The 17,958-nt window shown below is 43.9% G+C and overlaps 1 protein-coding gene across 2 annotated transcripts in view; it reads left to right on the top strand.

Moving 5' to 3' along the window:
- The window catches only part of ryr2a (ryanodine receptor 2a (cardiac)), a 355,011-nt gene that overhangs the window by 87,625 nt on the left and 249,428 nt on the right, over positions 1 to 17,958 (top strand). For both annotated transcript variants that reach the window (XM_061705277.1, XM_061705276.1), the window contains exons 28-32: positions 2,229 to 2,403; positions 14,236 to 14,444; positions 14,716 to 14,892; positions 14,969 to 15,108; positions 15,206 to 15,320. In XM_061705277.1, the coding sequence (XP_061561261.1) occupies positions 2,229 to 2,403; positions 14,236 to 14,444; positions 14,716 to 14,892; positions 14,969 to 15,108; positions 15,206 to 15,320 (816 nt within the window). The remainder of the gene's footprint in view (positions 1 to 2,228; positions 2,404 to 14,235; positions 14,445 to 14,715; positions 14,893 to 14,968; positions 15,109 to 15,205; positions 15,321 to 17,958) is intronic.

The following is a 17,958-nucleotide window of genomic DNA, read 5'->3' as shown; positions in this document are numbered from 1 at the left end:
TGACTGCAAAAATGTCAGGAAAAGCCTTCTCGAACAGCTGAAATTGAGGGGGTAATCTGAGGCACTTTAAATGGTGGTTGTGTACTGACTCCCATTTAACATGAGTTTGAATATGATCAGTTAAAGGTGCCATATTTTGGCTATTTCACCCTCTATAGAGTGACTCTCTAACATGGAATTATAAAGGCCCCTCTGACAACCACTGTATTTTCACGACCATAGGGCGCACCGTATTAAAAGGTGCAGTCTGAATTACGGGGTCTATTTCTGCATTTAACAAATACATAAGGCGCACCGTATTATTGGGCGCAGGCATGGTAAAACATACGCTAGCTTAAAACATACGGTAGCATGCATACACGCTAAAACAATGTTTTTAAAAAGGCAGCGGGAGCAAAACTGAGTTCGGTTGTACTTTATTGAAGTATTTAACAATGTTCTTTGCTCATTCATCCATTGCTCGAGTTGGTCTTCCAACTCGGGCCACCTCGCCTTGATTCCGCGTTTTGTTTTTCATTTTTTTTTCCATAGAAACTCAGCTTCGTCTTCTTGACTTGGCAAAACTCGTTTTCCTGCTTACTCCACTCGCGAACCATGGATTCGTTGATCTTGAATTCTCTCACGGATGCTCGTTCCTCCGCGTAACTGATAGCTTGCAGTTTAAACTGTGCTTTGTAAGCGTGTCTCTTCGTAGCTGACATTTTCGGGGGTCCTTAGCCAAACCAATGTTGTTTTGCACAATGAACACCCCGAAAATGCTTCCAGTCAGTCAAGCGGTGAAAATAAATAAATAAACAAATTAATAAATAAAAAATAAAATAAAATAAAATTAAAAAAAACACCCCGGCGCAGGGACGTGGCTTTAGCCTCCTCCTTCACGCATGTCCGCTTTTCCTCTGTGTAAGCAGCGTGTCGACAGGAAATGCTCCAAAAAAAAAAAGGAAAAAAAAAGTCAAGCGGAGCGCTCGTCACAACAACATTTATAGATGTTGGAACTCGGTGCACACATAAGGTGCGCCACATTATAAGGCGCCCCATCCATTTTGGAGAAAATTGAAGACTTTTAAGTGAAAATACGGTACTTCTGTTTGACCCGGTTTTGTATCCGCTTTGTCCATATTTTGCCAAGACTGCCCTCTTTCCTCTGATTGGTTCCCTCCATGTAGAAGACCCACTGGTGAGCGCACACGTTTGTTATGTTGACAGTGCTGGCTTGGGACCGAAGATGAAGGCGGAGAGCTTTGCTGGTCACGTGGATAAGCTTGAGAAATTCAAATGAACTGATTTCAGGCCCCTCGGAAGAAATACGTCTGGAACTCAGGAATGTCTGAACGATTATAATTCATATTTCACCATAGAGCCAATATAACTCCCAAATACTAGAAAAAAGTTGTTTTGGTAAAATATGGGACCTTCTAAACACTGCCCCATCTCCAGTTATAAGGGTGTGCACACCGGCGCATCCACATTATCGCAGTTGTTTATTGTTACTTCCACTCTAAAAGCTTTTATTATTTATAGTTGTATAGGGGAGACTGGTTAGCACATCTGCCTCACAGTTCTGAGGACCCGGGTTCAAATCCGGGCTCGCATGTGTGGAGTTTGCATGTTCTACCCGTGCCTATATGGGTTTTCTCCGGATACTCCGGTTTCCTCCCACATCCCAAAAACATGCATGGCAGGTTGATTGAAGACTCTAAATTGTCCGTAGGTGTGAATGTGAGTGCAAATGGTTGTTTGTTTATATGTGTCCTGAGACTGGCAGGCGAACGGTTCATGGTGTACCCCGACTCTTGCCCAAAGATAGCTGGGATAGGCTCCAGTACCCCGGCGACCCGAGTGAGGCTAAGCGGTATGGAAGATGGATGGATGGAGTTGTACATGTTATAGGTCACATTAATGGTGGGAAAAGTTTTGAAATAATTCATCTTGGTCTCATCTTTTTATATCACAAAACAATGGCATTTGAACGCAGGTGTGTAGACAGTTGACCAAATTATTGGACCACTTCATCACTGCATCAAGTGAAAAAAGAAAATATCCACCTATATCTGCCCTGCTATCATCTTTTTTATTGGCTGGTGATTGGTCCCGGATACACTCCTCCTCTTGCTGGGATAGTCCTCCAAGTGTACACAAGGACTAGCAGTAAAAGGGATTGGATTTTCATTCAGTTCCATTTTCCATACAAACAGACCCTTAGCCTTGTTGGACTAAATGTTTTCCAGGTTCAGCGCTGGCACCAGGGAAACGAGCACTTTGGGCGTGCCTGGCAGACAGGTGATGTCGTTGGCTGCATGGTGGACCTGAATGAACACACCATGATGTTCACCCTGAACGGAGAAGTGCTGCTTGATGACTCTGGCTCTGAACTGGCTTTCAAAGACTTTGATGTTGGTGAAGGTTGGTGTTTTTTACAGTCACGTGGCATATATACTGTAGCTCGCTAATTTTAAAATGTGTAACTGGTAAAACATCCCACCGTCAGGACATTCCATGCTTCAATTTGAGTACCCTGTTTTCGATACTAATATTTGACCAATGAAGAAAGTGCATTCCTTTGCATTGTTCGAATTATGCTCTACTGGTTATAAGGTAGGCACGGTGGGCGACTGGTTAGCACATCTTCCTCACAGTTCTGGGGACCGGGGTTCAAATCCAGGCCCCGCCTGTGTGGAATTTGCATGTTCTCCCCCTGCCAGGGTGGGTTTTCTCCGGGCACTACGGTTTCCTCCCACATCCCAAAAACACGCTGAGTAGGTTGATTGAAGACTCTAAATTGCCCGTAAGTGTGAATGTGAGTGCGAATGGTTGTTTGTTTCTATGTGCCCTGCGATTGGCTGGCGACCGGTTCAGGGTGTACTCCACCTCCTGCCCGGAGATTGATGGTATAGGCTTCAGCAGCCCGCGACCCTAGTGAGGATAAGCGGTAAAGAAAATGGATGGATAGCTATAAGGTATGTCTTAGTTGTTAAAATAATGTGTAGAAAATAAGAACAAGCTCATTGGTTAATACAAATTTTGGGGGACAAGCGTGGAATATGCATCATTAAAAAAAACAAAAAAGTGGAATATATGATAAAATATAACAATATGTGACTTGTCAGATCCCAAAGCAGAGGCAGCGCACTGGAATAACTCAGTCTTGATTTAAATATAATAAAGTAAAGTAATGCCGCCCTATAATGCAGCTCTATGGGAGGCACAAGCCAGCGCAAACTGTTGGCCGGTTCCAAGCCCGGATAAATGCAGAGGGTTGCATCAGGAAGGGCATCCGGCTTAAAACTTTGCCAAACAAATATGAGCGTTCATCCAAAGAATTCCATACCGGATCGGTCGTGGCCCGGGTTAACAACATCCGCCACCGGTGCCGTCAACCTGCAGGATGCCGGTGGAAATTCAGCTATTGTGGGTTGCAGACGAAGAAGAGGTGGAAAGCGGGTTCTTCGGCAGAAAGAGAAGAGGAAAGCACAGAGCCTAGAACTGAATGTGGGGACTTTGAATGTTGGGAATAGGACAGGAAAATCTCGGGAGTGGGTTTGCATAATGATTAGAAGAAAGGTTGATATATTGTGTTTCCAGGAGACCAGGTGGAAAGGCAGTAAGGCTCAAAGTTTAGGGGCAGGGTTTAAATTATTTTACCATGGTGTAGATGAAAAAAGAAATGGAGTCGGGGTTATTTTAAAAGAAGAGTTGGCTAAGAATGTCTTGGAGCTGAAAAGAGTATCAGATCGAGTGATGAGTCTGTAACTTGAACTTGTGGGTGTTATGTATAATGTGGTTAAGGGCTACGCCCCAAAGGTAGCATGTGACCTAGAGGTGAAAGAGAAATTCTGGAAGGAGCTAGACGAAGTAGTTCTGAGCATCCCAGACAGAGAGAGAGTCGTGATTGGTGCAGATTGTAATGGACATGTTGGTGAAGGAAACATGGGTGATGAAGAAGTGATGGGTAAGTACGGCATCCAGGAAAGGACAGATGGTGGTAGACTTTGCAAAAAGGATGGAAATAGCTGTAGTGAACACTTTTTTCCAGATGAGGCACGAACATAGGGTGACCTACAAGAGCGGAGGTAGAAGCACACAGGTGGATTACATTTTGTGCAGATGATGTAATCTGAAGGAGGTTACTGGCTGTAAAATGGTGGAGAGGAAGATTAAGAAGACAAAGGCAGAGGAGAGAACCATGTGGTGGAAGCTGAGACAGGATGAGTGTTGAGCAGATTTTCGTGAAGAGGTTGAGACAGGCTCTCGGTGGACAGGAGGAGCTTCCAGAAGACTGCACCACTACAGCCAAGGTGATCAGAGAGGAAGCCAGGAGAGTACTTGGTGTATCTTCTGGCAGGAAAGGAGAGAAGGAGACTTGGTGGTGGAACCTCACAGTACAGGAAGTCATACTAGAAAAATGTTAGCTAAGAAGAAGTGGGACACCGAGAGGACCGAGGAGAGGAGAAAGGAATACATTGAGATGCGACATAGGGCAAAAGTAGAGGTGGCAAAGGCTAAACAAGACGCATATGATGACATGTATGCCAGGTTAGACACTAAAGAAGGAGAAAAGGATCTATACAGGTTCGCCAGACAGAGGGATGGAGATGGGAATGATGTGCAGCAGATGAATGAGGAAAATCAGAGAGAACGGAGAATAGAAGAGGCAAGTGTGGTGGACCAGGAAGTGGCAGTGATTAGTAAGGGGGAAGTTAGAAAGGCATTAAGGAGGATGAAAAATGGAAAGGCAGTTGGTCCTGATGACATTCCTGTGGAGGTATGGAGGCATCTAGGAGAGGTGGCTGTGGAGTTTTTGACCAGCTTGTTCAATAGAATTCTAGCGGGTGAGAAGGTGCCTGAGGGATGGAGGAAAAGTGTGCTGGTGCCCATTTTTAAGAACAAAGGTGATGTGCAGAGCTGTGGGAACTATAGAGGAATAAAGTTGATGAGCCACACAATGAAGTTATGGGAAAGAGTAGTGGAGGGTAGACTCAATACAGAAATGAGTATTTGCGAGCAACAGTATGGTTTAATTCCTAGAAAGAGCACTACAGATGGATTATTTGCCTTGAGGATGTTGATGGAAAAGTACATAGAAGGTCAGAAGGAGCTACATTGTGTCTTTGTCGATCTAGAGAAAGCCTATGAGTACCCGGAGAGGAACTGTGGTATTGCAAGCTGAAGTCTTGAGTGGCAGAGAAGTATGTTAAAATAATACAGGACATGTACGAGGGCAGCAGAACAGTGATGAGGTGTGCTGTAGGTGTGACAGAAGAATTTAAGGTGGAGGTGGGACTGCATTAGGGATCAGCCCTGAGCCCCTTCCTGTTTGCAGTGGTGATGGATAGGCTGACAGATGAGGTTAGACTTTAATCCCCGTGGACCATGATGTTTGCAGATGACATTGTGATCTGCAGTGAAAGCAGAGAGCAGGTGGAGGAACAGTTATAAAGATGGAGGCATGCACTGGAACGCAGAGGAATGACGATTAGCCGAAGTAAAACAGAATATATGTGCATAAATGAGTGGGGTAGTGGGGGAAGCGTGAGGCTACAGGGAGAAGAGATAGCAAGAGTGCAGGACTTTAAATACTTGGGGTCAACAGTCCAGAGCAATGGTGAGCGTGGTCAGGAAGTGAAGAAATGGGTCCAAGCAGGTTGGAACGGGTGGAGGAAGGTGTCAGGTGTGTTATGTGACAGAATAGTCTCTGCTAGGATGAAGGGCAAAGTTTATAAAACAGTGGTGAGGCCAGCCATGATGTACGGATTAGAGACAGTGGCACTGAAGAGACAACAGGAAGCAGAGCTGGATGTGGTGGAGAATAAGATGTTGAGGTTCGCTCTCGGAGTGACCAGGTTGGATAAAAATAGAAATGAGTTCATCAGAGGGACAGCCAAGGTTTGATGTTTTGGAGACAAAGTTAGACAGAGCAGACTTCAATGGTTTGGACACGTCCATAGGAGAGAGAGAGTCAGTATATTGGTAGAAGGATGGAGCTGCCAGGCAAGAGAGCTCAAGGAAGACCTAAGAGAAGGTTGATGGATGTCATGAGGGAAGACATGAGGGCAGTTGGTGTTCGAGAGGAGGATGCAGGAGATAGGCTTACATGGAAAAGGATGACGCACTGTGGCGACCCCCAAAAGGGACAAGCCGAAAGGAAAAGAAGAAGAAGAAACTAATGCAGCCCTATGGGGGGCACAAGCCAGTGCAAACTGTAGGCCGGTCCCAAGCCCGGATAAATGCAGAGGGTTGCGTCAGGAAGGGCATCCGTCTTAAAACTTTGCCAAACAAATATGAGCGTTCGCAGGAAAGGAGAGAAGGAGACTTGGTGTTGGAACCTCATAGTACAGGAAATCATACAAGGAAAGAGGTTCGCTAAGAAGAAGTGGGACACTAAGAGGACCGAGCAAAGGCGAAAGGAATACATTGAGATGCGACACAGGGCAAAGGTAGAAGTGGCAAAGGCCAAACAATTGGCATATGATGACATGTATGCCAGGTTGGACACTAAAGAAGGAGAAAAGGATCTATACAGGTTGGCCAGACAGAGGGATAGAGATGGAAAGGATGTGCAGCAGGTTAGGGTGATGGTTAGAGATGCAAATTTGTTGACTGGTGCCAGTAGTTTGCTAAATAGATGGAAAGAATACTTTTAGGAGTAGATGAATGAGGAAAATGAGAGCGAAGTAAGAGTAGAAGAGGCAAGTGTGGTGGACCAGGAATTGGCAATGATTAGTAAGGGGGAAGTCAGAAAGGCATTCAAGAGGATGCAAAATGGAAAGGCAGTTGGTCCTGATGACATACCTGCGGAGGTATGGAAGCACCTTGGAGAGGTAGCTGTGGAGTTTTTGACCAGCTTGTTCAACAGAATTCTAGCGGGTGAGAAGATGCCTGAGGAATAGTGTGCTGGTGCCCATTTTTAAGGACAAGGGTTATGCGCAGAGCTGTGGGAACTGTAGAGGCATAAAGTTGATGAGCCACACAATGAAGTTATGGGAAAGAGTAGTGGAGGCTTGACTCAGAAATGAGAATTTGCGAGCAACAGTATGGTTTCATGCCTAGAAAGAGTACTACAGATGCATTATTTACCTTGAGGATATTGATGGAAAAGTTCAGAGAAGGTCAGAAGGAGCTACATTGTCTTTGTGCATCTAGAGAAAGCCTATGACAGAGTACCCAGAGAGGAACTGTGGTACTGCATGCGGAAGTCTGGAGTGGCAGAGAAGTATGTTAGAACAATACAGGACATCTACGAGGGCAGTAGAACAGTGATGAGGTGTGCTGTAGGTGTGACAGAGGAATTTAAGGTGGAGGTGGGACTGCATTTGGGATCAGCCCTGAGCCCCTTCCTGTTTGCAGTGGTGATGGATAGGCTGACAGATGAGGTTAGACTGGAATCCCCGTGGACCATGAGGGCAGTTGGTGTTCGAGAGGAGGATGCAGGAGATAGGCTTACATGGAAAATGATGACACGCTGTGGCGACCCCCTAACGGGACAAGCCGAAAGGAAAAGAAGAAAGTACTAAATACAAAAAAAATAACATGCTTCTCATAAGTGGGGAGAATAATCTTAAAGTACAAAAACTGACTATACCATATTGTACTACTGATGAGTAGGAATAATAGTATAGACAATCAATGTACAAAAGAAAATATGAATAGAATGTTACTAAAAAGTAGGAAGAAAAATAGAAATCAACAATTAAAAAACAACAACTGATTCAACCAGAAAGGAGCTGCGCTAGAAGGAATCCCAGGAAAGTGCCAGAAGTCCCTTGGAGAAACTAAGAGCACAATAAAATAAATAACTAAAATAAATCAATAAAAGTGAAAGCAACATCCAAAATGGGAGCAAAAAACACAGCAGCACAACAAATGACTTGGAGCTGATTACCAATTGCTCCTAGGTGCGTGCATACTTGATAAATTCCCCCCTGCACCTCCAAGGTTAAACAAAGAAAACAGGGAAGAGACAATTGACACAAAAAAAAAAAAAAAAAATTCAGATTGGCTTATGACAGTACAGGACACTGTTCACCCCCGGATTGTAGGTGATCTTGGCTCCATGGGCCCACTGTAAATACTTGGATCGAAGGTCAAGTGGATGTACAGCCACCAGGGGACGAGGTCTCCACGAGTGCTTGCAAAACTCTCTTCTCCCCCTCCCGCGGCTCGGGTCACAGGTACGATAGTCTCCAGCAGGGTTAGCCTCTGGGGTCCACACAGACTGAGTTTAGAAAAACGTTAGCTTTGTCAAAGGCTCTGCAATGCAGCTATAGTTTTGGGAGAAGCTGTAGTAACATGTAGAAACCCTTGGAGGCTCGCGGCCAAAGCGAGCCACAGAAGGATCAAACGAAAAGCAGGCAACGTCGACATCACAAACAATGCAGAAGAGAAAAGAAAGGCTGGGATCCAGCACAGACGAAACCGTCCACCACAAGCGGGTATTGCAGGTGCAAAAGACGAGTCAGGTCCAAAGTGTTGCCTGAGAGATGAAAGGGTGAGCAGGGTGGTCAGAAGGTGCACTTTGCGAAGGCAGGTTGGGACCCCAAAGTAGATGGGTGATTAAAGTCCGAGGTCTCTGATAACAGACAAGCTCACATGTCCTGTGCTGTTGAAGCAATGAATGTGTAAAAGTCACAAAAGAAGCAAAATGACTTAGCGGCCACTGAGTGTGATGGCCTGCTAAGCAGAAAAGACATGAAGGTTAGCGTGACAGCTGAACAGTTGGACCAATGATTAGGGACAGGGCCCACAGTATGCGACTCAGAGGGTGCAATTCTGCTTCTCACCAAGGGGTCCTGTGGTCTCAAAAGGTCGAAGGAAGGGCCAGTGTCACGAGAGCGACCACTGGTGGACATTGTCAGCATGACCAGTGTAGAACCCCCTTTTGTAAAGATGTCATCCGGCTGCGGTTTTGGTAGAGGCGGCGGATCAAGGAGGCTCAGGGCATAGCATTGGGCAGTCTCCCTAGAGCGTGTTGACATTCACAGGAGTCTACGCACCTGTGACCAAATCTCACGCCTGGTATAGTCAATCAATGGCATGAAATTACTTTGCAGATCTTGTCCAATGAGCAAAGGTACTGACTTGACAGGTGACACGAACACCGGATGTACCACCGTATATGGTCCAATTGTCCAACGATACAAGCGAGTTCAATTGCAAGCTTTGATTTTAGTAGCAGGTGGTACCTGGTCATCACAGTGGTCGGTTATGTGTGTGCGCACAATCTGTTGGACGGGACGCTTGTCATTGCCAATTGGAGAATCAGGCGAATGCACGGAAACGTCAGGGGCGGAACAGACTGTCACAGCAGGCTGGCTAGGCACGGGGGCGTCGCTGCCGGGCGGGGGCTCAGGCTGTTGTGGGTCTTCCTTCATATTATTCGCCAAGCTGCGGATAGTCTCAAGAATAGCATGTGCAGCGGTACCAAGTTCCCCGTCCTCAGTCCCAGATCGTCTCTGAAGTTCTTGTGTGGTCGGAGAGGAAGACGTGTGCCATTTGGGTTTGTCGCGTTTTGTGATTCGATGACTTCATGTTGGTCTTTTTATGCATAGTAAAGCCTTTAGCGGCCAGGTCGCGCAGTTGTGAGATGGACAGTATGCGAGGGCTTGCTGCCACTCCCAGATGGTATTTAACATTTGGGTGCATGTTTTCAACAAAAAGTGCTTTAAAATGTATGTCTTCTTCAAATTCGGTTCGTTTAGAAACTCGGAACACGCTTTGCGCAAGCAACAGTAGTAAGCTTGTGGCATTTCGAGGCTCCCTTGTTTAACAGTAAGAGCCGGTCGTCAAATTCACAGGACAGAGCCTGGCAGAGGACTTGATACTCCGGCAATACGCGCTGGTTGTTGGTCAATTAGGCTACTCACTTCTCGACTCGATGTGATTTTGATAAGGTAAAGCTTATCCTAAGTGGTAGCGAATGGGAACCATTTAAGATAAAGATAAAGATGTCTTTAAGGTATGCTGCCGTATTATGGGAGCCGTCAGGTTTAGTTTCGAATCTCGGAATATTGCGCGCAATTTTGTTCAAGTCTTTTAAGGTCACACCTGTAGAGGCGCCAGGATAAGGGACATGCAGGGGAGTCATTGAGGTGGGCTGCACTTGGCGCGGCGAGCTCTCGAGTCGGCTGTGCTAGAGTCAGAGAGGGGCTTTGCGAAGTGGCAGGGGACTTTGACAGTATCCCAGGGAGGTCGGGACCAAGGGCTGGGACTGGTTTGTCGAACCTAGGAGAAGACTGAAACGTGGGCGCTCATTGATTTCATTGGACAGTGTTTGCTGAGCCCTGATGGCGGTTGGCAATTAATTCGCGGGCTGCCTGTGGTTCCCGTTGAACAAGTGTTATTTCGGCTTCCTGTTCTAGCTTTAGCTTTTGAATGCGGTGCATGTCACGTTCCACAATTGTCAATTGTGACATGAGTTCACACGAGTTCTCAATACTTTTAGAGCGTTCCTCTTTGAGCATCTCCAGCTGAGTTTCAATGTCAACTAGGCAGGCTTGTGCAAGGTTTAAACGAGAATTGGACTCTGCTAGCTGTGCTGTTAAGTTGACTGTTCAGCTTCTAGTTTGAGCCTCATTCGGCTATACTCCATATCACTCCATTTTAATAGTGACACTGAGTTCAAAACCATGCAACCGAGTGTTCGAGCGAGATTTTTATCTTTCTTTTTGTATTTGGTATCGCTCATGAGTTGCGCTATGTTAGCACTGAGGGTCTCAAGATATGCGTCTTTGATGGATTCTGCATACAAGGTCTTTAAATACATTATGGGACGAGGTCTTTAAATACAACCCCAATTCCAATTAAGTTGGGACGTTGTGTTAAACATAAATACAAACAGAAGACAATGATTTACAACTCATATTCAACCTATATTTAATGGAATACACTTCAACGAAAATATATTTAATGTTTAAACTGATAAACCTTATTGTTTTTAGCAAATAATCATTAACTTTATGGCTGCAACACGTTCCAAAAAAGCTAAGACGGGGTCATGTTTAACACTGTGTTACATCACCTTTTCTTTTAACAACTTTCAATAAACGTTTGGGAACTGAGGACACTAATTGTCAAAGCTTTGTCAGTGGAATTCTTTCCCATCCTTGCTTGATGTACAGCTTCAGCTGTTCAACAGTCCGGGGTCTCCGTTGTCGTATTTTACGCTTCATAATGCGCCACACATTTTCAATGGGAGACAGGTCTCGACTGCAGGCAGGCCAGTCTAGATCCCGCACTCTTTTACTACGAAGCCACGCTGTTGTAACACGTGCAGAATGTGGTTTGGCATTGTCTCGCTGAAATAAGCAGGGGCGTCCATGAAAAAGACGGTGCTTGGATGGCAGAATAATGGTGCCTTCACAGATGTGTAAGTTACCCATGCCATTGGCACTAACACAGCTCCATACCGTCACAGATGCTGGCTTTTGAACTTTGCGTCCATAACAGTCCGGATGGTTCTTTTTCTCTTTGGCCCGGAGGACACGACGTCCACAATTTCCCAAAACAATCTGAAATGTGGACTCGTCGGACCACAGAACACTTTTCCACTTTGCATCAGTCCATCTTAGATGAGCTCGGGCCCAGAGAAGCCGGCGGCGTTTCTGGGTGTTGTTAATAAATGGCTTTTGCTTTGCATAGTGGAATTTTAAGTTGCACTTAAGGATGTAGCGCGGAACTGTATTTACTGACATTGGTTTGCTGAAATGTTCCTGAGCCCATGTGGTGATATCCTTTACACACTGATGTCGGTTTTTAATGCGCCTGAGGGATCGAAGGTCACAGGCATTCAATGTTGGTTTTAGGCCTTGCCGCTTACATGCAGTGATTTCTCCAGATTCTCTGAACCTTTTGATGATATTTTGGACCGTAGATGATGAAATCCCTAAATTCCTTGCAATTGTACGTCAAGGAACATTGTCCTTAAACTGTTGGACTATTTTCTCATGCACTTGTTCACAAAGAGGTGAACCTCGCCCGATCTTTGCTTGTGAATGACTGAGCAATTCAGGAAAGCTCCTTTTATACCCAATCATGGCACCCACCTGTTCCCAATTAGCCTCTTCACCTGTGGGATGTTCTCAACAGGTGTTTGATGAGCATTCCTCAATTTTCTCAGTCTTTTTTGCCTGCTGTCCCAGCTTTTCTGGTACGTGTTGGAGCCATAAAATTTTAAGTTCATGTTTATTTGCTAAAAATAATAAAGTTGATCAGTTTGAACGTCCCAACTTCACTGGAATTGAGGTTGTAGGTTGTTTACAAGCTGTGTTAATGTGTCGAGATTTTCATATTGACGTAGACTTAAGTTCCGCCATAATTGTGTTGCGTGTGCAGTAAATGTACGTTGTACACAACTAGATTGTTACTATTGGAAGCGCATTTAAGCAGTGCGTGTAATTTGGAATAGATGCACAAGATAATAGGGCTAATTAATTGTTAAACAATGAAAGAGTGTTCGCAAATTATAGCATGAGGGTAATCACGTAACCTTAAAGGTGTTCGAGAACGTGCGTAGAAGCAGTAATCGAATAGAACTAAGTTGTTGACGTCAAATTTCACGCACAAAGATAAAATTAAAATTTAATTAAAGTGTTGGCACTTTAATTGTTGATTTAAACAATTGCGAAGGGCACCTCTGTGGAGTAAATCGAATAAGTTTATGAACTAAATTTGAAACTAATTGCCTTACTCAACAAATTAATTTATTTAGCTTTGATATATAAATTAAAGCAGCACGGAGGACGACTGGTTAGAGCGTCTGCCTCACATTTCTGAGGACCGGGGTTCAATCCCCTGCCCTGCCTGCGTGGAGTTTGCATGTTCTCCCCATGCCTCTGTGAATAGGATCTATCAACAAGTGTGCTGGAGCCTATCCCAGCTATCTTCGGGCAGGAGGCGGGGTACACCCTGAACTGGTTGCCAGCCAATCGCAGGGCACACATAAACAAACAACCATTTGCACTCACATTCACACCTCGGGGCAATTTAGAGACTTCAATTAACCTACCATGCATGTTTTTGGGATGTGGGAAGAAACCGGGGTGCCCAGAGGAAACCCACGCAGGAGAACATGGTCAACGGGAACAAATTCTTAAGCTTGCTCATTCCTCCTCAATTTGTGCCAGACATGGTCTACTGCAATGCAAAGTTCTCTTTAGGGTGCACTCTACTAAAGCTACATTTACCCTACTGTCAATGACAGTTGTAATAGGTGCAAGCATTCACCTGCTAAGCACACGCATATGCTTTGGTCATGTCCTAGTTTCATCGGTTTTTGACATCAGATCTTTGACACATTGTCAGTGGTGCTCGATGTCGACCTTGACCCAGACACATGCACGGCTCTCTTTGGATGCCCCCACTGAGTTTGCCGGCGGCTAAATGTCGTGTGTTGGCCTTTACGATGCTACTAGAGAGACGCCTTATTTAAGTGGTAACATGCCCTGCCTCCGACGCTGGCGGCGTGAGGTTCTGACCAACATTAAACTGGAAAAGATGATATTTTCACTTTCTGGTGCTAGTAGTGTTTTCAATGAGACCTGGTGACCCTTGATGGAATATTTGGATAAAATTGCGATCCACCCAGATGCCCCCTGCCCTCCTTCCCAATTCCCCCTCACCCACTTTTGTTTCCTTTCGTGTGTGTGTGATGACGTGCATTATTTTTTGATGATCTTTGTGTTTAATGCTGCTGCTTCTTGACTTAATGTATTGTGTATATGCATGTATCTACCCGAGTGTTTCAATATATATGATTATTTGGAGGTAAAAATAAAAGTTTGTTAGATAAAACGTTCATACTTATGCTATGTTTCATATTGTTTGCTGTCCTGGGAAACAGTCCCTTTTTCTTCAGTTCCAGAGACACTTTGGCTGGACAGTATGCTCAGAAATGTACGTTCCAAGAAAATTGTGAAATAAAAAGATTTAAACAAAATTAGAAAATATATATTGTAGTAACTTTAGAAGTATTATCAAGCTAGAACTTACATTTGTGAATCTAACATTTAATTTCTATATTGATTGACTTTGTAATTATTTACACAAAAAAGGAACACAGTACAAGAGGCTTGTGGCTTTTTTTTAGTTTTTGGTTGTTTTTTTTTTTTTTCTCCCAAGGAGTTTCTGTCTGGCCCCAGGTTGGGAATACTTTTTTTTTTTTTTCTTCTGACAGTTGTAATGTTCAACAAGTTATGCACACCAAACGCACACTAACTACTGATCATATATTTCTTTCTCAAGGTTTCATCCCTGTGTGCAGTTTGGGTGTGTGCCAGGCTGGGAGGATTAACTTTGGTAAACATGTCAGTACCCTGAAATACTTCACAATATGCGGTCTGCAGGAAGGCTACGAACCCTTTGCTGTCAACATGAATCGCGATGTCACAATATGGCTCAGTAAAAGACTGCCTCAGTTTGTACCTGTACCTCATGACCACCAACATATAGAGGTAAGTTTTTTTTTTTTTTTTGGGTAAGAGTCATATAGTTTATACAAGAAATGCACTGAAATCTATACTCGCCATTGGTCCAGTAGTTTTGTAGGCGGGGTGAGCGCTAGCTCACTTGCATTACACAGAACTATCATGTCAAGCCATGTAAAAAAGAAAATCGAGTTTCGGCGTTTTTATTTTGCAGTGCAGGATGATGGAACAAAAAACAATTCAGCCCAAACCAATCAAGTTGGAACTAAAGTGTTTACATTTTTCTTCTCTCTTTAAGGTGACAAGAATAGATGGGACAGTGGATTCATGTCCTTGTCTGAAGGTCACACAAAAGTCATTTAGTTCACAGAACAGCAACGGCGACATTACTTTCTACAGACTGAGCATGCCCATTGAATGTGCTGAATCCTTCTCTAGGCCTCCGTCAAATGGCAGTCTCTTGTCACTTAAGACAGTAAGATCATATTCTCACAAATGTGCCAATCATTGATATAGAATATGTGCCACATATTTAGTGCGTGTGTCTGCAGGAGCTAGAAGACTTTGAATCCGACTTTGAGGTCCTAATGAAAACAGCTCATGGCCACAATGGTCCAAACGGTCCAGACAGAGGTGAATTCAACAATCACAAAGATTGCAACCAAGAGAAAACCTCCAAGCTCAAACAAAGGTAAACAAGCTGTCAACCTACAGTTTACAAAAAAAAATAAAAATCGCCAACAATATCAAGGGAGTTCAATAGTGACAATCTTGTTTTTGTATACCAGGTTCTTGTTGAAGAAGAATAAACCAGACAACTCCAATCCCTCCCCTGCCTGTCTATCAGAAGAAGTGATGGTTGATGACAGGAATGAATATGAAATACTCATGAAAACATCAATTGTAAGACTATATAAATACATCTCTCTCTCTCTATTTTCCAATTATTATTTTTTTGGGTGGTGTTGAGGGGGGGAACCATCCCCCAAAATCCTTATTGGTGGTTTATCCCGGTTTTCAATACAATTATAAAGGGAGTCAATTATGTGTGGAATTTGGCTACTCGTGGTCCGGCCCAGTCCCTATGAGAGGCTGAAATGGGAGTGGATTATGACGCCCGCTCCCTCCCACTCCCAATGAGATTGATTCCACTCCCTCCCAATCTCAAGTGAGTTAAAAAAATAATAATAATAATCCCACTCCCGCAGATATTGATCCCATTCCCTCGCAATCTTGAGCCAAAATTTTCCAGAATCCTGCATAAACCATGGTTTCCATGTATTTACTGAACAATACTGAACACTATTTCTTTAAATCGCTGCAAGTTTAGGAACTCACTGTCACATTTTCCTTGCCACTAACAATTTGTTTACGTATCACGAACTATGCCGCGCCATGTTTGTACAAATGTATTATGAATTATGTAACACAGAAAGATCTGTTTTCAGATTTTTAAATCTGATCACTTTTTGAACTTTTGAATTTTTAACAAATTTTCAATATTAGAATTAAATGTTGCCATGGCGCTGCCATGTTGCCACTGAAAACATCTGTTTCTTTGTTAGTGGGAAGCCTGGCATTGCATGCTGTGCGCCAGTGTATTGTAATCTGGGGTGTAATTTGACACTGCAACTCTGAGTGCGTCTTGCAGGTGTCCATCAGTGAAGTTTGATTTTGATGTAGTTCATGTCAGATAAGGTAGATTCACACAGATAGGTTGATCCCAACAAGCTGGCAACCTTCATAGCTGCTCTACATACACCACTGTACTTTCCTGTGTCGACAGGACGCTAAATATTTGGTGCAGCCTGATTGGCTTTGAGGTTCAGATCATTTTGCAGTGTTACAATTTCGATCTCCACCTGCGGCACATTTTATCTCCGTAAATTCACAGAGAAAAGCTGTGAGCTTTGAATGCATTTAGAGCACTTTTCAGAAACAGTCTTACGTTGGTCTTGCAGCTCACAGTTCAAATGGTTCAGTTTCACAGTAATGTCTGTTAAAAATGAGAGGTGAAGTGTCCACTCAGTGTCCTCCAACAACAAAGTGTCTTCGCGTTTGGATTACATGAACTCTTGGATTTCTTTCAAAAATGGGAAGAAAAGTCAGAAAGTTACAATCAAACTATCTTTGACTCAAAAGGGGCACCACGTCTCTTTTTATCTTCATAAATCCGAGGAAAAGTGACAAAAACCTCTAATCAATCGCTCTATTCTGGAAGGTTTGCTACATGGACGAAATAAGCGTTCTAGATTATAGAGGTTTATTGTTGCACTCAAACACACAAGGGAGTGGAATTTTATAGAAAATGTAATGAAATCTAAAAGGGAAAAATACAGGGAGACAATGCAGAGGGGCTTGATGACAAAGGGTAAAGATAAATATTTGTAAAGCAGGTTGAACTTGCGATGTGTGAAGTGAGAATGTGCATGAGCAATGCGAGGCTAGGAAATTCTGTGACCATTATTACAATCCAATTATCCACCAATTTGTACCGAGGAAACAGCACACTGTACTCACGTTGCGTAGAACAGAATTTAGACAGGCTGGTCTGTCTTCCGAATAGGTGTATTTGAAGAACAAGGAAGACAGAGAAAAACGCAAAAAGGAGTTCAAATGCAGGGTGGCCAAAGTTCTTGGAGTGGCGTTGGTCCGCCAAGTGCTCAGGGAAAACTGGCCGCAATTCCTTCCTGACGGATCTTTCCGGAAGCTGCCCCACACATACAGAAGTGTAGTTTTGGGGCGCGAGCAGAATGCTTCTGCGGTCCGAGCTCGTCGGCGCGCCGAGGGAGGTCCAGTGTGTCTCCGCCACCTCGTGGTGAGAGGTGGAGCTCCCTGGCTTTGGGGTGTCTCAGACAAACAACACATAAGTTATTTGCAGTCTGTGCACAACTGAAGTACGTCGTGGGGAACGTCATCTTAATGCTTTAAAACAGAACACATTTGATCGAGCACCTGAAGAATGTACACGAGGAGCATGCCGCGTTCAAGCAACGCAGCATCATCTCAACGTTTTTGTGTCTCCATGAATGCGACGGTCTGGTTACGCACTACAATATGACCGTTGAACTCTACTGCTTCGTTTTTTTGTTTTGTTTTTTTTGTCATTTCCAAATGTACACTAATTCAAAAAGGATAGCAACAAGAAAAGCTAGATGCAGCATACTGTGACGTGTCACACTTTTTAAAATTTATAATTTTTTAGAATAGCAACATGAAAAAATTAAGCATCGCAACTGAACTATTTTTACTGCGTTGGTGACCCCCTGCTCGAGTTCCTATCCCTTACTGACAGCGGGGGTCCACTGTCCTGTGTATATGTAGATGGGCAGTGTTTAAGGTGATTTTTGTGCATATATATGAACCCAAATTTATCAATGATTGATCAATTCATACTCCTGAATGAGGATGCAATGAGCAAGTTGATCGTAAGACATTGGTGACAGAAATTCCTTGATTTTTGCCGTACACTAAAACATTTGGGTTTGGCATCAAAAGATGAATATGAGTCCAATAGATACTGCACTGATGTCAATTGCAA

The sequence above is a fragment of the Phycodurus eques genome, chromosome 19, assembly GCF_024500275.1.
Source record: "Phycodurus eques isolate BA_2022a chromosome 19, UOR_Pequ_1.1, whole genome shotgun sequence".
NCBI lineage: Eukaryota > Metazoa > Chordata > Actinopteri > Syngnathiformes > Syngnathidae > Phycodurus > Phycodurus eques.
The sequence above is the reverse complement of the archived record's forward strand: the minus strand, read 5'-3'. Positions and strand labels throughout refer to the sequence as shown.